Genomic DNA, 25,596 nt, shown 5'->3' on the forward strand with positions numbered 1-25,596 from the left:
CCTTAGAGGAACTGTTTAATATACATCTAATATAGCTGCATGCCCCTTAACTCCGTGGTATCGCAGGGTTATTTTCCGTATCCAGATGTTTGAAAATTATTCTGTAAAAATGTTTGACACTCATTTTGGTCAAATATTTGCCTAGTGTGACCATAGCCTTAGAGGAACTGTTTAATATACACCCAGCAAAAAAATTTGGAAGTTCTTCCAAAGGCAGAACCTTAAAAGCACTTCCAGAAGATGCACTCCCAATAATGTTCTTTATTTTAACTACCCAGGAAGTTCTTTTACTTCAATTTTTTATAACTTGGTTTTTTCATACTTTTAATGGGTAATTTTAACTTTTTTTGTTTCAAATAGGTTAAAAACGGAGTAAGACTTCATAAAATGGTACAAATCATTTAAATTTTGTCGAAAAAAAACGCTAAATCCAATCTGAGAAAAATGTGAATTTTTGAAAATATTTGAGGTCTAACGTTTCCGACAAGCGTTAGAATCCATTAAAAATTATAAAAAAATATAAAAATTATTTATTTGACAAAATATCACAGAATTTTTTAATTTACATCCAAAGCATTGAATTCGGATCACACCTAAAGAAGTGATGCAAATTCAGTGCATCGGCTGTTGAAATGGAGAACTTCCGTCCTATGACAAGCCCATGTTAAATTCATCGCTTCTGCGTCAATTTTGCACCACTTCCGGATCCAAAAAGAACATTTTCATTACTTTTTTGGCGACGCTTTTTTTGCTGGGCATCTAACATAGCTGCATGCCCCTTAACTCCGTGGTATGTAAAAAAAAAAAAAAAATATATATATATACGAAAAATTACAAACATATTATTTTTATTTAGATATGCTAAAAACATTAAAAAAATATAAATATTATATTAAAAGATATGTGTAATTAAATCTACAAGAAATTTCTATTGCTTATGCAAAGGTAAAACATTCTCTTAGTTATCTAAGGCTCTGTTGAACTGTTTCACCATATTTAAAACGTAATTTTCTTTTTCTTCAATTTCTTCTTTCAGCAAAGCTCGCAAATTTTGTAAATTCGGCATTGATTTACAATCGCGAATATTCAATAATGCAGTAAAAATGGTGTCCCAAAGAGTTTTATTGAAATAGCGAGGTGTACGTGTTTTATGCATCCATATTCCACTTGGCTTCTTTTCAACGTCCATGTATTTGCCAAACAATAGGACATGTATTACTCCAGCCAAACCAAACAAATCCAATTGGTATGTCCAAGGACGATTCTCACGCATTTCGACACACTTAAAACTATTATCATTGTGAATATATGAAAATGTTTGATTTGGCTTGAATTGTTTCATATCTATTGATACACCAAAATCTATTAACTGCAATGAACGTTCTCTGGAAGGGTATTTTAAGCTAAAAAAAGAAAAAAATAAACTATATTCAATGTGTATGGATAATAATTGCAAGTGTAGAACTAAGAACCGCTTTCTAAATAAATTGCTGTTATATATTGTGTCAATAAAACAGCTGATCGCTTAAAAAAAAATTACTAACTGGTGGCTAAGTCCTAATCGGAGAATAAGAAACCGGATATTATTGGTTATAGTTGAGACACAAACCACTAAACTGGTTTAAGGTTTGTATAAACATAGATACAAATAGATTTAATTTAATCATATATAACTGATTCCAGAAACAGGCTGTTAACGTCCAAATGCATGATTTTAATTTACAATTAGTTATTATTCTTAACAGGTTGGCTGATAAGTCCCCGGTCTGCAATACAGATGGCGTCGCTAGTATTAAATGCATATTATTTTTATATAGTACCAACCTTCAAATGATTCGTGTCAAAATTTGACGTCTGTAAAAAAAAATGGAAAAAAGGAATTTGTTTGTTTTCTGAAGGGACAAATACGGTGGAAGCAAAAACTTGGCTTGATAATGAGTTTCGGGACTCTCGGGACCCAGGGAAATCAACAATAATTGATTGGTATGCAAAATTCAAGCGTGGTGAAATGAGCACGGAGGACGTTGAACGCAGAGGGCGCCCGAAAGAGGTGGTTACCGACGAAAACATCAAAAAAATCCACAAAATGATTTTGAATGACCGTAAAATGAAGTTGATCGAGATAGCAGAGGTCTTAAAGATATCAAAGGAACGTGTTGGTTTTTCCGTCGATATATAACAATGGATGAAGCATGGCTCCATCACTACACTCCTGAGTCCTATCGACAGTCGGCTGAGTGGACAGCGACCGGTGGACCGTCTCCGAAGCGTGGAAAGACTCAAAAGTCCGCTGGCAAAGTAATGCCTCTGTTTTTTGGGATGCGCAAGGAATAATGAAGAAGAAAAAAGTGTTGTTCCACCAAGACAACGCACCGTGCCACAAGTCATTGAGAACGATGGCAAAAATTTATGAATTGGGCTTTGAATTGCTTCCCCACCCACCGTATTCTCCAGATCTGGCCCCAGCGACTTTTTCTTGTTCTCAGACCTCAAAATAATGCTCGCAGGGAAAAAAATTGGCTGCAATGAAGATGTGATCGCCGAAACTGAGGCCTATTTTGAGGCAAAACCGAAGGAGTACTATCAAAATGGTATCAAAAAATTGGAAGGTCGTTATAATCGTTGTATCGCTCTTGAAGGGAACTATGTTGAATAAAAACGAATTTTGACAAAAAAAAAATGTGTTTTTCTTTGTTAGACCGAGGAAGGACTTATCAGCCAACCTGTTAATCTTGCTTGTCCATAAAGCTCGACTAATAATTAATTGTAAAAGAAACAACTAATCTTTATCTTCGCTCCATTATACTTTAAGAGAGGTACAACACTGTAAAAATTACACTTAATTGTCAGTTTTTGTAACAACTTACTGTTTCATTAACAAGAAATTATCTGCTTTTATATCAGCATGAATCAGGCTAACTGCATGCAAATGATCGATAATTTCTAGTAGTTCATTTACCATTACCATTACCACATATTCATCAACATTCTTCATGGTGTACTTTTTAATTTTATTGCAAACAGAAATAAGTGATCCATATTGTGAAAAAGTTGATATCAGTATGCTGGAATTATTACCAATCAAAGCATAATCGACACTCATATAAGCTGGAAGCTAGAAATGAAAAATAATTTAAAAAATTCCAAACAGAAATGGTTAGAAGGATTTACCATTTCTTCAACTAAAATACGATCGCGTATTTCCAGGCATATATAATATTCCCATAAATTAGAAGGATTTTCCTGTTTCATTGCCACTTTTTTGCCACTAGCAGAATGTTTACCACTGTAAAGATAAAAATGAATTAGCCAATATTAGTATATAGAAGAGTCCGACTAGCTTTTTAGCCATTATTAATATCAACAAAATTCACTAACAAGCAACTAGCAACAATATTATCTCAATACAAAATGTTTTTCTGTCTACCACAAAAATAGAGACCTTAATTATTCTATATCCTATATATCTCTACGCGTTTAAAACAGCAAGATTCAAATAAAATAGTAATAATAATTATTTGGACAATTTTTTTATATATTTAACTCATTGTACAACCAAGCCCAAATGGCTATATAAAGATATATACTCATCATAAAGAAAATACATTAATTTTGATTAAATACAAAAAAACTCAGTGAACATTTCAACCATAATATTCTGGAGCCCTCGTTTGCGATTCGAGTTACCAAACTGTGGAACTCCTTACCTCAAGGTATAAAACAATTTTCAAATAGTGTTCACGCTTTTAATAAGTTATATCCCATTTTGCTCACGAAGCTTAAGTTTCGTCATTGGCAATTTCTGTCTTTTTATTTTTATACCCTCCATCATAGGATGGGGTATATTAACTTTGTCATTCCGTTTGTAACACACCGAAATATTGCTCTAAGACCCCATAAAGTATATATATATTCTGGGTCGTGGTGAAATTCTGAGTCGATCTAAGCATGTCCGTCCGTCCGTCCGTCCGCCTGTTGAAATCACGCTAACTTCCGAACGAAACAAGCTATCGACTTGAAACTTAGCACAAGTAGTTGTTATCGATGTAGGTCGGATGGTATTGAAAATGGGCCATATCGGTCCACTTTTACGTATAGCCCCCATATAAAGGGACCCTCAGATTTGGCTTGTGGAGCCTCTAACAGAAGCATATTTCATCAAATTTCAAATTTGGTATATGGTGTTGGTATATGGTCTCTAACAACCATGCAAAAATTGGTCCACATCGGTCCATAATTATATATAGCCCCCATATAAACCGATCCCCAGATTTGGCTTGCGGAGCCTAAAAGAGAAGCAAATTTCATCCGATCCGGCTGAAATTTGGTACATGGTGTTGGTATATGGTCTCTAACAATTATGCAAAAATTGGTCCACATCGGTCCATAATTATATATAGCCCCCATATAAACCGATCCCCAGATTTGACTTGCGGAGCCTCAAAGAGAAGCAAATTTCATCCGATCCGGCTGAAATTTGGTACATGATGTTGGTATATGGTCTCTAACAATCATGCAAAAATTGGTCCACATCGGTCCATAATTATATATAGACCCCATATAAACCGATCTCCAGATTTGGCTGGCGAAGCCTCAAAGAGAAGCAAATTGCATCCGATTCGGCTGAAATTTGGTACATGGTATTGGTATATGGTCTCTAACAACAGTGCAAAAATTGGTCCACATCGGTCCATAATTATATATAGCGCCCATATAAACCGATCCCCAGATTTGGGTTGCGGAGCCTCAAAGAGAAGCAAATTTCATCCGATCCGCCTGAAATTTGGTACATGATATTGGTATATGGTCTCTAACAACCATGCAAAAATTGGTCCACATCGGTTCATAATCATGGTTGCCACTAGAGCCAAAAATAATCTACCAAAATTTTATTTCTATAGAAAATTTTGTCAAAATTTTATTTCTATAGAAAATTTTGTCAAAATTTTATTTCTAGAGAAAATTTTGTAAAAATTTTAATAGGTTCATAATAAAATTTTCATCATTGTCAAAATTTTATTTCTATAGAAAATTTTGTCAAAATTTTATTTCTATAGAAAATTTTGTTCAAATTTTATTCGGTTCATAATCATGGTTGCCACTCGAGCCAAAAATAATCTACCAAGATTTTATTTCTATAGAAAATTTTGTCAAAAGTTTATTTCTATAGAAAATTTTGTTAAAATTTTATTTCTGTAGAAATTTTTGTCAAAATTTTCTTTCTATAGAAAATTTTGTCAAAATTTTTATTTCTATAGAAAATTTTGTGAAAATTTTATTTCTATAGAAAATTTTGTTAAAATTTTATTACTGCCCGTGTAAAAATTGAGAGATCTAATCATGTCTAATAATATCAAAGTATATATAATTATATCTGCTCAGATATGGTTGTAGATATAAATAGATCTACGGAGATATGTTATGTATAGTGCTATATATGATTAGATCTGATTCAAGATCTCATTATATATGTTGTTATATCTATTTATATCAGTCATATCTGGTAAGATCTAATTATATATCTTCATATATGACATCATATCTAATTATATATACTATATATAGCTCCATATCCAATTATATATATCGCATTAAATCATGAACCAGCTGTGTAACACGGATAAAAAAATATTTGTATATGTTTGTGTGTAAAAATAATGTGTTTGTTACGAGAATACTAACGTGATATACTTGGTTACAAGCACGTATGTTTGGTCGCACATCAAAACAAGTGGTGAACATAACCAAACAATCTTTATATGTTGTGACAGTTTCAAGAAACCCTTTTAAATATCATTTTGAAGTGTCTTCATAAAATATGCAAATATATCTTTAAATATGTTAGACTGATAATTCTTCTGTATATTTTATATTTTTCAGAGTTTTCATTCCGAGTAGCCAAATAAAGGAATTACGAGACTCATTTAAAGAAATGTTTGCAGAGAGCGATGTACAAACGCCTTGGGAAATTTAAATGCCAGAACCCTTGGTGGCTATGTATATATATTTTGTTTTTGCTGTTGTTGTTTTTTTTTTTAATTCGTAGACTTTTATACCTAGACATATATATAATGTACATATGTTTGATCCAACTTATAATATTAAATACTCTTTTCATTATAAAAACATAAAATAAATCTTTTTTATTAATTACTGTAATTTCACTAATTTTGGAAATTTGTAGATAAAATTATATATAATTAGATATATTAACATCTAATTATATCAAATTAGATATAATTAGATGTGGGCCAGATCTAATTCCTTTAGAATTAGATCTGATCAGATATTACCATTTTTCGGATCTGTCCAGATCTGCCTACATATACTATCATATCTAATCAGATATGGCAGGAGATCTAATAATATCTGGCCAGATCCACCAATTTTTACATGGGTGTAGAAAATTTTGTCAAAATTTTATATTTTATTTCTACTTTGTCAAACTGAATTATATACGTATTGGATCGATCGTTTTTGATTTAATACATACCACGTATGGACTTACATACAATTTAGAAGATGGCGTTAGGAGGTTTTAAGATACCTTGCCATCGGCAACCGTTACCGCAACTTAAGTAATTCGATTGTGGATGGCAGTGTTTAGAAGAAGTTTCTACGCAATCCATGATGGAGGGTACATAAGCTTCGGCCTGGCCGAACTTACGGCCGTATATACTTGTTTTTTTTTAGAAATGTGCGTTGAGGTTTTTGTATATTTTATATTTTTCAGAGTTTTCATTCCGAGTAGCCAAATAAAGGAATTACGAGACTCATTTAAAGAAATGTTTGCAGAGAGCGATGTACAAACGCCTTGGGAAATTTAAATGCCAGAACCCTTGGTGGCTATGTATATATATTTTGTTTTTGCTGTTGTTGTTTTTTTTTAATTCGTAGACTTTTATACCTAGACATATATATATAATGTACATATGTTTGATCCAACTTATAATATTAAATACTCTTTTCATTATAAAAACATAAAATAAATCTTTTTTATTAATTACTGTAATTTCACTAATTTTGGAAATTTGTAGATAAAATTATATATAATTAGATATATTAACATCTAATTATATCAAATTAGATATAATTAGATGTGGGCCAGATCTAATTCCTTTAGAATTAGATCTGATCAGATATTACCATTTTTCGGATCTGTCCAGATCTGCCTACATATACTATCATATCTAATCAGATATGGCAGGAGATCTAATAATATCTGGCCAGATCCACCAATTTTTACATGGGTGTAGAAAATTTTGTCAAAATTTTATATTTTATTTCTACTTTGTCAAACTGAATTATATACGTATTGGATCGATCGTTTTTGATTTAATACATACCACGTATGGACTTACATACAATTTAGAAGATGGCGTTAGGAGGTTTTAAGATACCTTGCCATCGGCAACCGTTACCGCAACTTAAGTAATTCGATTGTGGATGGCAGTGTTTAGAAGAAGTTTCTACGCAATCCATGATGGAGGGTACATAAGCTTCGGCCTGGCCGAACTTACGGCCGTATATACTTGTTTTTTTTTTAGAAATGTGCGTTGAGGTTTTTGCTACATTTTTAGGGTACTAAGTTCGAGTTTAGCCGCTAAAATCAAAATTGAATCAGTAATACAAGAATAAAATTATGCCTCTTTGATGCAAATTTTATTATGACTTGATAGCCCAAAGCAACTTTCCATAAAGTTTATTTTCTATAAAATGGGTTATTAGAGAAAAATAATCATGGAAAATGGCAATTTTAGCGGCTAAACTCGAACTTAATACCCACGTTTAAGCTTTTTTATAGTTTTAGGATTTTTAAATGTTTTGTATTAGTGCCTTAACAATTTTTGATGTACATATGTAATTTATAATTTAAATCACGTCATTGTCCTATATTATATATCTCTCAATATATGACCCATGGGTGCTAAATTAAAATAAATAAATAAAATAATTAAGACTACAGTCTAGGACTTCAAAAATTGACTTATAAACAACAAAACTTAATACTAAGCGCATATCTTAGATTAAATAAAAGAGTTGGAATCTACTATAAGTAGAGTTCATTACAAAAACAATTTGGTATAAAAAGCATATAATCAAACTGCCTACACATATAATATATAAAAGAAAAAAATATTAGGAATTGAATACTACTCCCAAATGTCTACTAACGCAGGTTATGTAATTTAATGTGAATTGATCTTATATCGGTATGTCACTAAAAGTGAATTAAAATTCAATTAATCGGAAATTACTTACCAGAAAACTGCACCATATGCGCCTTCTCCAATCAGTTTCATAACTTCGAATTCCGCGTTATTGATGCTTATTTTTGACGAAGGTTTTAAACGTTGTATACTCCGAACTAACATGCAATTGCTTAAACCTTTAATATAGGACGTAAACTGTATTTGTTCCAAAAAGGCATTTATCAAATCCACATTGAATGGATTTACATTTGGATCGAAACATATGTTCTCGATAACTTGTTGTGTTTGATTTAGATCTATTTCAGGATGCTTATAGTTATTATTAGGTGTTTTAAAAGGATCATCATCGGGCACATCCCAAACATGTATCTGTGGTTTAGGCGTTTTGGGTGTGTGCTTATAGTAGATACTCATTTCACCGAAATCATCGTCATCATCATCGACAGCATCAACCGTAGATTTACTGATTTGTTGTTTCGATGGATGAGTTAATTGATTTTGCTGCTTTTTAGCTTTGATGGCAGCCAATTCCGATTGACTAACTTCTATACTGAAATGGGATGCATGAAGTGTGTCTGAGGACTGCTGGAGAATACTTAACTTTGGCTTAGGTAATCCAGGAGCAGGCATAGAATTATGAACTTTGGCTATATTATCCGGTTTACTTGGTTTGGGCATGTCATCAAAAGTTTCCATTCGATCGCAATCCGTTACTACAACATCTTTGGAATGAGAATTTCCCGAACTTTGCATTTCTTTTGATGCATAGGTCTCTGTTGAGAACTGCTCATCTTTTATGTGCAAGGAGTCTTGTTGAATTTGCGATATATTTTTGGATACTGGTCCATGATTCGGTAGCCAAGTTGAATTTTTAATCATGCTTATATTAGTGCCAAACATTTCTGTTTCGGCATTAAGCTCGAAATATTTTTCATCGCCAGCTTTTTTCTTCTCCGTTGATGTTTTCACTGGATTAGGGGCAACAAATATCGATTTAGATCCCGATGGCAAAGCATGTTTTAGCTGTATTGGATTTGATTCCGCCAAAAATGCTAAAGAGGAATTATGTTTACTCGGTTGAATCATTGTCATCTCCTTGACATCTGTTGGCATGGGAGGCGGCTCTTTAATTTCCGAAAAATCATTCATAAATAAATCCGTTAGAATATTTTTCATACTGGCAGGTTGACCCTCCCCCGTATTAGAATATGAATTTTTTAATGACTGTTGTTTCATGCGGTTATGAGCGGATGCATTTCGATTTGGTTGGGAGTCTGGTATTAGAGATTCGTCACATATTTGTATGTTTGTAAAATTGGGCAGAAATGATTGCATTGCTGATTTCGAGGAACTCTTATGCATATGACTGCTAGAGGTGATATGGGCTGGTTGAGAGTCCGGTATAATAGATTCATTACTGGCAGCTGGTTGAGTTTCAGGAATATGAGAAAAATTGGGAAGAAATGAGTCATTTGTTAGTTGTTTGTTCGTATTTTGACTTTGCAGACATTTTTGCGGTTGGGTATCCTCCTCTAATGAAAAATCTGGAATAAACGAATCTCTTAAAACCGACTTAGGTTTTTTCGATTGCTGAAATTTTGGTTGGTTATCTTCAGTAATCGAAAGTTCAGGGAACGGAACTGCAGATCGTGGTTTTGGTTTCATTACATCAGGCGTTTTTATGTCACACAAGCGTTTAGGGTTTAATCCAATTGGTGTTTGGTCTTCTGACGCTGCCCGCAATTGAGAACCTAAATGTTTTGAGAGATTTTTAGGTGGTGACTGACCGAAAAATTCAAAAAAGTTATCATGGCTTTGGGATTCTGTGATACTTTTCTCTTTCGCGGTCAGTTTTGGCAAGATTTCATCATCGCATTTTGTAAGCTGTGGTGGTGCGAGCATTAATTTCGTTATGGTTTCCGTTCTTTCTTCTTCAAACTTAACAGGAGGTGGTGGAGCTAACATATGTGAAATTGTCTCCGTTTTATCTTCTTGGAACTTAACAGAATGTGTTGGAGCAAATAGCATCTTCGATATTGTTTCCGTTTTATCCTCTTGAAACTTTGCAGTTTGGGGTGGTGCCAACATCATTTTTGATATAGTTTCTGTTTTGTCCTCTTGAAAACGTACCGGCTTTACGGCATAGCCTGTAGCAGTGTCTTCTTTTTCCTCTAGACGGGAGAAATTACCCACATGTTGTTTTTTACCTTCCGCATTGTCTTCAAAAATCGAAAAATTTAAACGACCTTTAGTAGGATCAATATCACGTCTTGCATTGGATGGAGTGGGCGGTACATTTTTGTGCGTTTGTGATGTTGCTTTTTCCATCGTATCTTCGAATATAGAAAAGTTGAGGCCAGTTGTAGATTGTTGCGCTTCTTTATTTATGTCCAACTGGGTTTTTAACTTGATGCTTTCCTGAGCATTCGTGGAATCGTCTTCGACAGTACGCTCTTTAACTGTATCAAGAGTGGGTTGATGTTGTGTTATTGTTTGTGCCTTTGAGTCCTGTTCAAATTCTGGAGAGCTTATGGTTGATTTTGTTGTAGCTCCCGTGGTATGAGTACTGTGTGTAGTACCATGCTCCGAAGTTTCTAAAATTGTCGATAATTGCTTACGTTGTGGAGAAAATCCAGTGACAGCAGCAGGAGAATTTTCATTACCTACTTCCTGCAATGGGTTTAGACAACCAGCCGCTATAGTAGACATTGGAGCAGCTAACGCATCATCCTCTTCTTGTTCTTTTATTATTGTTGGCGCTTTTTCTTTTAAAATATTTGAGAACAGCTTTTGTGGTTCCGATTTCGCTTTTGGCGTACTGACACTTTGTGCCTTAATGAATATATTGAATGTTTGTGTGGAGCACGATTCATCGGCGTCGAAATACCCACCGTTGCCACAACCAAGGTCACCTTTTTGCTCATTACTTGCATTGTCTTCGAATATTTCAAATGGAAGTTTATTGGTCTTAGTTTGCGAGGGTGGTAAACCAGGAGTTTTGAATTGAAACACAGGTTCATCTTCCATTGACGTAGGTTGAACTTCCACTGCCAAGTTGCCAACCAAATTTTCACGAGAAATCTCCTCTGTAGCTTTTGGAGCCAACAAAGTTGAACATATTGGCATATTGGTGTTCACTTCAGGAACAGCATTCTTCTCCGTTTGATTAAAAGAAGCTTTGGATTTATGATTTTCATTTTTATTATCGACATTGATCTCACAATTATTCCCCAGTTCCTTAAAAGTATCCAGGGATACACTTTTCTTGGGAATCGCTCCCTTGCTTGTGGACTGTTTTTCATCTGGTTCACGTCTTATATTCGATAAGATTTTCGGAAGCTCGATATCACTACGATTCTCAAATATTGGTATTAAAGAAGGACGTGTTGCTTTACTAGTTTCATCTGCATTCTCAAACTCATCCTCCGCACAGTTTGGCATAATTGAAACTTTTCGTATTGCTCCCCGATTGGCACATGGAGCAAGAGATTTTCGCATAGGAAAGAAGCTTTTGCGCCTTTGTATTTTTTCACTGGTGGCGCAAATCGTTTCTTCCATGTCGGTGGGATTAATTATAGTCTCATTGCGTTTAACCCTAAGGGCAAGAATTTCCTCGAATTGACGTTCCACTTTTTCTTCTAAATTGTACATTTCTTTATATGGCACTACAAGAGCTGGCAAGTGAGGGGGAGCAAAAAACTCATCTACAGTATCAAGTTTTTGTGGATTAGAATGTTTTGCAAAATGAGGATATTGTCGAATATTATAACGAGGGCCTCGGCCCCAATACATGTCACGATTTTTGGTGAATCCGTTTTCTATGTTGCGTTTTTTAAAAAAATTGTATGCTTTCAGCTCCTCTGGCTGGAATTCCACATTAGGTCTAGGATATAATTTACATTTGTTGTATTGTACCAACACGTTCTTGTCTGGTCGTTCTTCGGTTGTGATCGGCGTGACCCAATCAGTTTGGGGTTTATTTCGGGAACAGAAATTATGTGGCAACCATATTGGTTTGTCGAATTTACGCTCTTCAGATGTTAATGATATGGGTACGATCAAATCATCATCTACATCCATGTTTGCTTGACCATCTTCATGTATTTCGAATCCTAATTCGTTTGTAACCATTTTTTTGCCGAATAGTTTTCCCTTGGAATGGGCTTTATTCCATGGGCCGGGTTCTTTTAAATTTTCTTGATCTCTTTGAGCATCGATAATAGAGCGTACAACCGACTTAACTCCTTCTTCTGAAGCGGTTTCGGCTTCGTGAGTTGACGTTGTTGATTTGGCTATGTTTGGATTTTCGTTTTCATCTTTGAAGACATTTACGCGGACATTAGATCGCTGATGAGTCGACGAGTCGGCCTAGAAAAGAAATGCATGATTTTGTAAAAATTATGAAATCATTTGATCGATATTGTGATCATTGCGAATATATATTCCGATTACAAGAATAACCCAGCAAAAACTAGTTAACCATAACTCATTATCATTTGCATTACCAGAAGTAAAACTCTCATTACACGTTACATTACATTGCAATGAGTTATAATGACAATAATAACTACTTCTCAGTAATTTGTTATGATTATTCCCATTAAATTATTATCGTTAAAAGGTTTCTAAAGGACTCTGATAGCACATGAACAAAAATAAAAAAAAACGAAAAAGTTCAAATTTGTTTCCTAGTATCTCTTCATTTCTCTGATTCTTTGTCTCGGAATCAATACCAACATAATTAGTGCGAAGACAAAATCTTTGGAACCGGACAAGCTTTTTTTCTGCGAAGAGAACTACGTTTTATATTATTCAAAAACTATCATTATATGTAGGTATATGTATACAATTATACATAAGAAGTATTTATTTCCGAGATTTGGATACCTGAGAAAAAAATAATTATTTTTCAAATTACGAATAAGTGAATCACCTAATAAGATCATATGCTCTTTATACACTACTTATTTCTTGGCCGAAGGTATGTCTGGAGTGAAGTACTTTCCTCCTAGGACATGCGTATGTAAATGTAATCCGGAGTAGATGTGTGCACGTGACACGGAATTGTCGTGACTCACGCGTGAGTCAAGCTGATTTCAACGGCGTGAGTGTGCGTGATTAACAAAGCAAATGTGAGCGCGAGTCACGAAAATCATTTCTTCGTGAGTGTGCGTGAGTAATGAATTTCGGAAAATACGTTCACGACAAAAATCCCGCCCACGAACATAAAACGCATAGGAGTTTAATTCATTTACAATTTTAGTGACACCTGGGATGTTAAGAGTTTAACAACACTCTCGATTTTAATCATGCTCATGTTTTCAGACACGTCCCTAAGGTAAATTACTCATTTTTAAGCAATACTTATCATAGTTTCGGCTATAGGTCGATTAAAAAACAAAGGATTGATGTTTTTATTTAAGTTTTATTTCCAATATTAATACAATATTACTCATAAAATTATTCGTGAGTCTCGACATTTTTCGTGAGTCACGATATTTTTCGTTAGTCACGGTATTTTTCGTGAGTCACGTGCGTGAGTGTGCGTGAGTACAAATTTTCTTTTCGTGAGTGTGCGTGAGTCCTACAAAACAATATCGTGTGTGAGTAAGATTTTTGTTTCAAAACGTTTTGAAACAAAAATATAACATTAATAAATGTTATATTTTTGTTTCAAAACGTTGTTAAAGTTATTAATTAACATTAATTAATGTTATATTTTTGTTTCAAAACGTTGTTAAAGTTAATATTGTAAAATATTTAAATTATTACAATTTATAGATAATATCTCGCTGAAGATGATCACCGATGGTGTATCGAAATATCCGAGAACAGCAATATTTCAATAAAAAGTAATGAAAAACATTAACACCAGCATTTTCCATTAGTCCATGACCTCAAGCCAAACAAATAATCCCAAAATTGTGAAACATATTTTCACCAAATATTTTCGTTGAAAATGCATGTTCGGCCAATGTTTAATGTTTTTTAATGAGTAATATAGAAAGGATAGGTTAGGTATATTGGCAGCCCGATATTTCAGGCTCACTTAGACTATTCAGACCATTGTGATACCACGGTGGTGAACTTCTCTCTTATCACTGCTGCCCGATTCTATATTAAGCTCAAGGGACCTCCTTTTTATAGCCGAGCCCGAACGGCGTTCCACACTGCAGTGAAACCACATAGAGAAACTTTGAAAAACTCAGAAATGTCATCAGCATTACTGAGGTGGGATAATCCACCGCTGAAAAACTTTGTGGTGTTTGATCGAAACTGGGTTTGAATCCAAGACCCTATGTATGTAGGGCGGGCATGCTAACCACTGCACCACGGGGGCTCCCGAGTAATATATTTAATACTGTTGATATAAATCGTTTGATGCACAGTCGAATTAGGAGAAGGGTATTCGATAAGAAAATACAACAGGCACATCTACTATACTATTTGTATAAGTGCATAATTACAAAGTATAATCAACGAAATAATTTAAGGACAATATATAGGACATAATAACATGCAGGAGTATCACAGTGTTGTATACTCTTCTTAAGAACCTTTGCATGGGCCAACCCAATTGGTCTTCCCTGCAGATCCTCAAGCTTATACATGTTATTTACCACTAATTTCGATATTCTACATTTAACGAACTTTCGAGCAAATTTTGAATTAAAACTTTTCCCAAAATCGCTAAGTACATAATTTCGTCTATATATTTTCTGTCGGGATGGAATTTCACATTTCGTGCACGTTGATTATAACGCTTCGAACTGACTTCGAAAGCTTTGTGCATATTGGACTTAATCTTCTCTCGTATCTGTGCCATTCGAACGGATTTATCTAAATTCAAAATTTCTTGTTCGGTTAACGATTTTAACTTTCTGTCTAAGATATAATCGCTTCCATTTGAGTACATATGATATCCAAATATTGACAAAATTGTGTAACACCAGTCGCACTGTGAACTAAAGATTTAAGTTCACACTCAATCTCCGAAAGATAGACATCCCAATCCCTATGGAATTTCTCTAAATATGCCCTGATAGCCGCGAGAACCGATTAGTTGATCCGCTTTGAAGCTTTAGACTGGGGTGAATACGGGGCTGCTTGAAGATGGTTAATTTTATATGACCTTATAATTTCTTTAAAGTGATTTGAAACAAATTGCGCTCCACTAGCACTATGTATTGTTTCGGGGACGCCAAATTTCCAAAAAATCTTTCTTTCTTTCTTTCAAATCTCCACACACAGCGATTCTAGATTCTCCAATTTGAAGTGGTTGATTGAGATCTGGGCCTGGTAAAAGTGCTTTATTGAGAAATATATTGTTCACTTCTGCTGCGGCATCAAATTTAAATCGTAGTTTCTTCTTACATATCGAATGCGATATGTAAAATGTCTTTTTAGTACGTATTGATGCCTAATCTTTTGTCAATAAATCACAATAGCCTGAATAGTCTAAGTGAGTCTGAAACTTAATAGGGCTGCCACTTTAACCTTTTGTCAATAATCTTGCATACCCTTTATCGACATATTCAGATATTTTCGAATAGTATTTGTTTGAAAATTCCGTTGTCTAATATGACAGGAAAAGCGTCGGTCTCTTTCATTATTGACACTACCGTAGACGATCCATCCATCCATTAATCGAGCTTGGGTTGGAACTGTTAAATAAGCGTGTGCGAGGCTAATTATTATTTTAGTTTTACTTGTGCGTAGCTTTTGATATGTTTGCTAAGCTCCTTTGATGTTACATATTTGAAAGCATTAAAACTTTGTGTTGGAATATCTATTTTTTAATTTAGGTAAACATTTTTCATATTAGATCGTTTCGATCCTGATTCCACACCACCTATGTCCAGATCCACAATTTCTGAGTATTCTTTCAAAGGTTGTTTGTTAAGCCATTGTATTTCTAAGATATCTGTTTTACCATACACGCCTAGATTATGAACAGTTTCAGTGTCCACCATGGACACTTTAGAGCCATCATCAATAAGCGCATGTCTTCATATCCTTTTGGTCCATAAAGTCGAACCGGTATAATTTGAAACAGGATAGATGAAGAATATGCTTCTATGGAACAACTGCGCAGATTCATCGGAGTTTTATTTAGCCTCATTCTGTGTTGGTTCCTCCTGTGTGTGTGTAATAGAATATTATGGTATCGATTGCATTCGTCAATGTCACATCTCTGCTTCTTATACCAAGTATTTGTGGGATGACCAAACTTAGGACACGAGAAGCAGGCTTTGAACATCTTAATCTTTTGCCACCTTGTCTGCTGGCAATTTTAAAAACATTCTACAGTCCACTAACGATTGTCATACACTATTACAAGCCTACTTAGTCATGCCTGTGTATCCACGATTACTTTCGATTTCTTCTGTAATGTCAGTGATGACTTTTCGTAAGTCGGACAAACATTGTGGAAAATCATTAACTGTTGGCACCCGATTCAAAGCCAAAACTTTTCGGCCCGCTGTAAACGCCTGGCTAATGGGAGTTTTAAACGAAGTTCACTTAAAAGTAATTGGTTAGCTAAATGATAACTTCCCTCCACCGATTTAAGGAATGTCGTCATGTTACTTATCTTACATATGGCAAAGAACGGACTTTGTAAATTTATTTTATTTATTTATTCATTTATTTAATCAACCAACGCCCTATAGGACAACATGTTGATAAAATTTAGTACAAGTCAGGAAAAATTGATTTAAAACTAACTATTAAACCTATACTAGCACACAATCTTTTAATAAAAATTAAGTATTATATACAAAAGATTGGTACAGCAAGAAAATCGATTGTCAGTATGATGGTCCTAGACAGATCATTCCATGTCTGAGAAATATAAAAGTAATTTGCGCTTGAATAATGAAGGATTAATTGAAAAAATTTTCAGGTGATGTGGCAGCGAATTCCATAATCTTGCCACTCGCACCGAGTATGACCGTTCAAGTACCAAATGGGAGAAATGCTCAAGAAGAACTTGAGTATTTCTACTGGTGGACAAAAAGGTGATAGAATTCACAAGATACAACGGAAGACCATACATAACAATGCAGAAGAAGAAATATATACACCTAAAACGTAAAAAAATTTCAAACGAACAACCTAAAAACTGCGATGAAAAATGTTCATAGTTATCACTTAAATTTGCGATTTGATTAATCTCTGAAAGATTTTTATTATGACAGATACGTTCCTTGAACGTGACAGTAGCGATTCGACAGATTCTCCGGCTTCTCTTTGTAGACAGTCCCTCAAGCGCATTATATTTTGTAAATCTGAATAACCAAACTCTTGATTGTATATGAAATGTTGGCCATTCCTCTGGCGAACCGGAAAAAGTTGGAAGAGGATACAGCTTCTTTTGACAGGACGGAATGATATTTAATTGGGCGGTTTGCAATTCATTCTCATAGTTCTGCGGTTGAGAGTGCAAAGCCCATGAAGGGTTATTTAAAATTCCTGTTGTAAGACAGGTACTCTGTTCTTGCGATACATTAGAGTTTTCCGGCGCAATATTTGATTGTGCAATATTACTTGGTATATTCGTGTTGGAAGTAACAGTGGGACCTAGAATTACTGAATTATTACCTGCATTTTCTGCAGAACCATTAGTAGACGTAAGGGGTGATCTTGGAATTGAAGGCATGATTGGCGATAATCCTCCCAGCAAAAACTAGGTAACCACATCTCATTACAATTGACATTACCAGGAGTAAAGCTGTCATTACACGTTGCATTACATAGCGGCGAGTTATAATGACTAACTTGTAATGACAAAAATAAATACTTCTCGGTTATTTTCGAATTGTTATTCTCAAATTTTTAGTCAGTTGTAGTTAACGAATTAATAAATTAAAAAATAAATAATGGTACCATTAGGTATAATTATTCACATAATCGAGCACTTACATAAAAAATCAAAAAGAATATGTAATGTAACGGTAATTTTGAAGATTTTTCCGTTAAGAAATTTTTATCACAAATATTTCATAATAATTGTGTTTAATGACATTATCATATGTTTTAAAAAATGCTTTCTTATACCTCATTCACATTACACTTAAACTAAATTTCAAATGCCATTTGCATTATAAAAAAGAGACTTAAAACCCACTTTTAGTAGATTTTGAACCTTATGTGAATTGGCTGTTGTATATATTATAACGAATCCAACTCCCTTAAACCTACATTTATTTCTATTTTAAGTGTGAAATTAGTTTGCGTGTAATCTTATTTAGATTATTTATTAGATTTTTTGTTTATTTATACAATATACATTTCTATTCAAGTAGTTCTCCTATTACAGCATCGCTCGACATATTTTGATCCATTGTAATCGGCGAAAGAAATCAATATTTTCGAGATAAGTGGCTATTTTGCAATAAGTGGCTATTTTGCAAGCTATGGTGTATCTACGAATAAGTCATTATATATTAGGTGATTATATGCTTTAAATGCACTACTTATTTTATGGCCGAAAGTATGCCTGGGGAGAAGTACTTTCCTCCTAGGACATGCGTATGTAAATGTAATCCGAAGCGATGCCAATTAATAAGTGGTTATTAATTTTTAAATAGGCTTACCTACAAGATTACCGGGTAATGAGAGTTTTTGCTGGGCTTGAATTCGACGGCTTTTTCTCATATATTTTCCTGACTACAGGCGATTTTACGTAACAGAAAATTCAGATAAATTTGTTGAAAATTTAGCGAAATTAAATAAACAGTTTCATGCACAATTGTAAGCTTTTGTTTATTTGCTGAAATTAATTATTAGTTACAATAAATTTCACATACAATCAAAATGACTTACAATTTTCGTGTCTGATTTATACAAATTTTCAACATTAATAAGGAGAAAAAATATAAATTTCAATCAAAATTTTCAGTTCAAATTAATAAATATTTCAAAGGAATCCTGATAAACAAATTAATTAATAACAATAAATAACATCAATATTGCTAAGCTTCCTCGAATCGCATAAAAATTCAAAAAGAAAAAAAACCAAAGCGTTCTCTTCCGAATATTAAACGCATAACTTGTAGACAGAACATTTAACACAAAAACTTAAAATTTACGAAAAGTTAATTAGCCTGCCAGTTTCCTATCATTTCTTTGGAAAAAAGTCATTGTTTACGAAATATTGTATCTGACTCATAATATATATAACCTAAAGCTAGTACCAGTTCTAAACCCTAATCTAAATTTAATATTGCACTTCACTCATTCAATCACTTGAGTCCGGCTGCAATACCAACTAGACGTTTTCAGATCCCACTAGAATCGGTTTGTGCTATTTCATCAAATTAGACTTAATATCACAGATTTTTCCCTAATACTAGAAGTCCTTAATTCTATATGGCACTAAGCTTGGCCCTCCGGCACTCTTACCCGCTCTCAGGGCGGTCCTCAACCCGCCATAACCTAGCCCTGGGTATAACATGAAAGTAAAAAAAAAAATGAACAAAACAAAACTTACATGAAAACGCAGATTTTAAGCGGTTAAATGAGGCCTTTGATATATATAACCTACCTCCCACTCTGACCTTTTAACTGTCTCGGCATGTATGTATGTTCATGAGACAGAATAAAGTAGTATAAATAATAAAGTTGCAAAATTTATTTCACGGACAAAAAACTATCAGAACAGAGGGTTCTGGTTTTCGAATTCGCAAAACGCAAAATTTTCCAATATCGCTTGCTTCTGAACCACAGTGATATATAATTCGAATTTTTGCATACTGTTCTTATGGATAGGGAAATAAAATGGAAGAAATTTCTAGGCAAAATATGAAAAGGTTCGGAAGTATAGACAGTTAAAAAATGTGCGTTTTGCGAATGGGTTTATGTAGACAAACGAACGGACATAGGTACATATACATTTATGTACCTATGTCCGTGTACGCTGTCTCTACGTCGTGGGGACGAGGCACTCACGGTCGGAAGGGGCGGGAAAGTGGGCGATGGGACCGTTCGAAAAAAATTCTAATCCAACAGGACCGCCGTAACAAACAGTAATTAATTTATTTTTTTAAAGATAATGGTGTCAAAAAAGGAAATTTAATTGAATGTATGCCTTTGGATTGGTTGTAGGCAAACTAAAAAAATACGTAACTTTTTTCACTTTCTTTTTATACCCACCACCATAGAATGGTGACGGGGGTATAATAAGTTTGTCATTCCGTTTGTAACACATCGAAATATCGATTCCCGACTATATAAAGTATATATATTCTTGATCAGGGAGAAATTCTAAGACGATATAACGATGTCTGTCTGTTGTAATCACGCTACAGTCTTCAATAATGAAGCAATCGTGCTGAAATTTTGCACAAGCTCGTCTTTTGTCTGCAGGCAGGTCAAGTTCGAAGATGGGCTATATCGGTCCAAGTTTTGAGATAGTCCCCATATAAACCGACCTCCCGATTTGGGGTCTTGGGCTTATAGAAATCGTAATTTTTATCCAATTTGCCTGAAATTTGAAATCTAGAGGTATTTCATGACCATTTATAGCCCCCATATAGACCAATCTCCCGATTTTACTTCTTGGGCTTATAGACACCGCAGTTTTTATTCAATTTACCTGAAATTGGAAATCTAGAGGTATTGTAGGACCACAAATACGTGTGCCAAAAATTGTGAGTATCGGTCCATGTTTTGGTATGGTCCCCATATAAAACGACCTCCGATTTGGGGTCTTGGGCCTATAGAAACCGTAGTTTTTATCCAATTTGTCTGAAATTGGAAATCTAGAGGTATTTTAGAACCATAAAGAGGTGTGCCGAAAATGGTGAGTATCGGTCCATATTTTGGTATAGCCCCCATATAGACCGATTTTCCGATTTTACTTCTTGGGTTTCGAGAAACCGTAGTTTTTATCTGATTTGCCTGAAATTGTAAGTATTCTGGTATTTAAGGCTCACAAAAACGTGTATCGGATTAAGTTTTTATCGGTCCATTTGGTAATGTCTCTATATAGACCGATTTCACTTCTTGAGAGTATAGAAGGCGCACTGATCATGAAAATTGCTTGAAACTCAACGTAAAATTTCCAGATTTTATTTCTCGGGTGAAAATCAACAGATTTAAGATTTCAAATCAAGACGTTATTTTATAATTTTCTTGCACACTTACAAGAGATGTTAATGATTCCTCTAAAACTCAAATAAAAATGGTTCTTATAAATCCTGAATCTGATATAGTGCTCATAGGTGAAATCTTTAAATGTATCTTCGGGAAGTGTCCTCAAGCCCTCCTGAAATTTCACAGGAAACCCTAATATTTGGTTCATGGTGGTGGGTATTTAAGATTCGGCCCGGCCGAACTTAGTGCTGTATATACTTGTTTTAACTGACTTAGTTTTTTAGTTAGATTAAAAAATTGATTTTTCGAAATAAATTATTAATTCAAAAATTAAAAAAAAAAAATCACTTTTTTAACTGGCTTAGTCTTCCAAGTTTGATTAAAAAATTAATTTTATTAATCAATTTTTTAATTTAAAATTTAGAATTTTCAATCATTGACTTAATTATCTTTATGCTCCTATCTTGATAAAAAAGTTAATTGTATCAATTTATTAATTTAAAAAATTTTCAAGTCCAATTAACTTTTTCATTGGAAATATTTTGGTGATATTTTTCTGTGTAGTTGTGGCCCAATTAAGATCAAGCAAGTGCAGCTTGCTTGTGATATCAATCAGATATCAATCAGTGATTGATAGCAGCGTAGCTGAAATGTGTTCAATCTGCAACCAAGTGCCACATCATCTTTTCTCTTGCCCTGCTAAACCTACCTGACTCACCACCTGATTTCTCTGGACACATCCCACCTAGTCGAAGAGTTCCTTGATCTGGATACAAGCTGAAGTACCAAAGCGCATAACATAAACTTGAATGAAATCGAATTGCAGTTGTATTCTTTTCATTTTTAGAACATTTTTAATTTTCCGTTACATCATAGGCAAAATATTCATTACATTTTCAAATGTATGTTCTTGTGCTACACAAGTTTTGAGCACCTATATTAGGAATGAGAGGAAACAAATATGTACCAGAACAAAAGAGGAACTATGTATACAGTAAGAGGACGCATACACGTTAAGTTCTTATTGTACAAACTTGTTCAAAGCTTCTGAGTCAGTTTATCGTTACTCCTTATTCTCTCTCTCTCTCGCACTAATTCTATCTTCTAATATATAATCCCAAAAGGTGTAACAAACTACTTCACTTGCGATCTTCACAAAGGATGGAAAACAATATTTAGAACACTATTTGGACAAGGAAATCCAAGTATGTTTGACCACGCAAGCAAACATGTTGTGTGTCTGATTACAGACGGGACACGCGTCAGCCACGCTGCTGTCAATTTAATGTGGTACGCTTTGTCGAATATACCGGTGGGAGGTCACAATTCCTATACGCAGTGAGCATCTTTAATTTAATCAGAAATATTGAAAAGATTGGTAGAATTCTTTCGAAATATTCTCCTCCGACTAAGAGATTTAATCAATATCATAAAAGATATTAATTTTAGTGTTATGTTGTTTTGTAACTTTTCGTATCTAATCCAAGCAAAAATTTCTACACATTCATAATTCAAAAGACACTTATTAGTCGTCATTAGGAGTCATCACCAGTATATTAAAATGTGTTTAGAAAATGCTAATATATGTATGGTATGGAGCTAAGAAAATTTTAAAGAGCAGAAATAGGGATACACTAAAAGTGTAGTGGTAGTAGCCAAAGAACATGGTTTGGCCATCAGTGGGACCGTGCCAAGGACAAGCATTGAGGTTGATCGGCCTTGGATCCATTGAGCGGAGTTTTAAACCTATAACAAACATCACATTTATGGGATGAGCTTTTTGTGCTAGGATCCGAGTAGGCTCAACAAAAACTAAAAGTCGCATATGTCAACATTACAATCTTCGTATGTGAATGTCAATGTTCCAAGTTTTCAAAAAAAGTATCTGAAGGTAGCTGAAAAATAGTAAGTCGGTTTCTGTACCGCAGTGGAAATATTTTAAATGCTTTGGATTGCTTAAATAAATTGGAAAAATAAGTACATCTTATGTACCCAGAATTGGACATGTTACCAAATTACTTCATAATAGCATATGCCCTCCTTAAACTACCAATAGAATCCACTGAAATTTTACCTTAACTATGCCTGGCACATCACTCTTAACTGCAGTTCCAGTTCGAACACTTCCAACAAGTTGTTTACGACGGTGTCCTCGCAACGATGATAAAGCCCGTCGTCTTTCTTCTATTTGCCTATTCGATTCCTCTTGAATATCATCGTTATCTTTATACATTAATCTTTGTGCTAAAGTAAAGCCAAAATGTTGATGTGCTTCCTGAAGCTCTTCCAAAGGTTGGGCACGACATGCAATACCACGGCGAAATATTTCATCGGCTTTTAGTGTATTGTTCACGAGGTCATAGCCATACGCCCAAGCAATATAAAAGTCCGAGACCATGGTGCCAATACCTGCATTGAATAATTGCTGATAACATTCAGCCGAGTCTTTGTGGTTATCAATCTGGAAGCAATATGAAATATAGTATGGGAAAATGCCTAAAAATATAACCGTACTTACATATTTTATGTACAACCTAATCATACGCCGATCTTGTTTGTACCTCTCATCATTTTCGAATTTCGTTAAACATTTTGTCAGCACTTCCCGAAGTCCAGATTCCTTGCCTCCAGAGGGAAAACTTTGCTCTATCCAACATATGTAATTATACCAAGCATTTAGAGGATCATCACCACTGTAGTTGTGTATTTCCCGCTCCAATTCTTTCCTCTGCGCTAATAATTCCTGGCTCGATTCTACCTTTAACGAAGCTTGCAATATGCTTGCATTTCGTCCTTGCGCCAAAGGCTGAATATTTTCCTTTGCGTTATCAAAGTCCATAATTTATTATTAATCAAAGGACAAAGAAAGAAACAACCCGATGAAATTCAAATTTGGATTGTTGCCCTGCAAAACTAAAGACCGTACTATCGATAGCTATTTGTTGGCGTCACTGTCGATAGCTGATATCGATAGTAGCAATTTAAATATCATCTCTTCCATTTTTAAGCGGACCTTAGACGGTCGGATAAACACTACGACAGAGGTTCGCCTATTTATTGTGTGTTCGTTCAAGTTTTTCCCTCACACTGCACGAACAATTATGATAACAACATGAAGAAATAAGAAGATGGACGAAAAGTTAGGTGTAAAGCCATTGTTTAGTAAAAATGGAAGAAATAATAAAAAAATTCCAAGCTGAATTAGCGATCCCTCATTAATTTAATTGCACAAATGCTTGTTTTAATTATGAAAATAAATTTGTTTTTGTTAATGTTTGGCGAACATCCCCTTACACGTGAAGATTTGTGCCTCCCAACCGGAAAAAATCAAAGTTGTTTTGCCAACACGTCCCCGAAACACGCGAACAAGGCCTTATACTAGCGGATTTGTCGCCACAACGTGTTGTGTCGCAGGGTTTATCCGACCGCATAAGCGGCCCTTTAGTAGAGGTGTGCACGTGAGTAATATTTTACTCACGCTCACGCACACTCACGACGGAAAAATCTTACTCAAGCATACTCACGCACGATATTGTTTGGTAGGACTCACGCTCACGCACACTCAAGAAAAGAAAATTTGTATTCACGCACACTGGTGACTCACGAAAAATACCGTGACTCACGAAAAATATCGTGACTCACGAAAAATGTCGTCCCTGCCAGCATTTCAAAGTTCCATTTCATCCTCATCGCTACCACAGACTCGTAAATGTCACCACAACCATCGCGAACTGTGATGGGGGAAGCATATCAAAAAGTACAAAATGTACATGAAAGTATTTTGCCATCACTACTGTTAGAAGAGCCATTTTATTTTTTGTGAAACGCCAAGCGCAACCAGCTTGTTATATATTATTTAAATAAAAACGAAAATAAAGTTCTGAAAACATAGATATTACGCTTAAAATTGTGAAAGGTATATGGTGAACAATTTTCGACTTTCCAAATAGAATAAAGTGATCGTTTTTCAAATATTTTTCCATGCACGCTGTCTCCATCGAAAATAAACAAACTGACTGATACGCGCTGCAATATGTAACTTGCTACTTAAAACTCAACATCATTCTTTTATTAATGCAAAAAATTATGTTAAATGTGATGAGATAAACCGAAAAATGTTATATTTATAGGAAATTATAAATGTTTAATCAAATTAATAAACATCTACACAATCGTGTTTTACTTGACCACAATGATTCTTCTACAATTACCTTAAAATGCACTTTTTCTGATAGTTTGCAGGGGTTCTTATTGGCGTCCTTCGAAATTGATCTAAATAGGCACC

At 34.5% G+C, this 25,596-nt stretch overlaps 1 protein-coding gene and 1 long non-coding RNA gene across 2 annotated transcripts; both read right to left on the minus strand.

Moving 5' to 3' along the window:
- Positions 1–822: 822 nt before the first annotated feature.
- On the minus strand, positions 823–24,237 carry BubR1 (Bub1-related kinase). The gene is made up of 6 exons (XM_075298902.1): positions 23,830–24,237; positions 23,386–23,772; positions 8,263–12,581; positions 3,172–3,286; positions 2,868–3,115; positions 823–1,403 (listed from the first exon to the last, which is right to left on the minus strand). The coding sequence occupies exons 1-6, from the start codon at positions 24,148–24,150 to the stop codon at positions 959–961; spliced, it is 5,835 nt and encodes a 1,944-aa protein (XP_075155017.1). The 5' UTR covers positions 24,151–24,237; the 3' UTR covers positions 823–958.
- On the minus strand, positions 18,442–19,109 carry LOC142228463 (uncharacterized). Its single transcript, XR_012720172.1, has 3 exons — positions 19,041–19,109; positions 18,812–18,987; positions 18,442–18,640 (listed from the first exon to the last, which is right to left on the minus strand). It is a non-coding gene; the product is annotated as an uncharacterized LOC142228463 (long non-coding RNA).
- Positions 24,238–25,596: the final 1,359 nt, after the last annotated feature.

This window comes from Haematobia irritans, chromosome 3 (genome assembly GCF_050003625.1).
Source record: "Haematobia irritans isolate KBUSLIRL chromosome 3, ASM5000362v1, whole genome shotgun sequence".
NCBI classification, from domain to species: Eukaryota; Metazoa; Arthropoda; class Insecta; order Diptera; family Muscidae; genus Haematobia; species Haematobia irritans.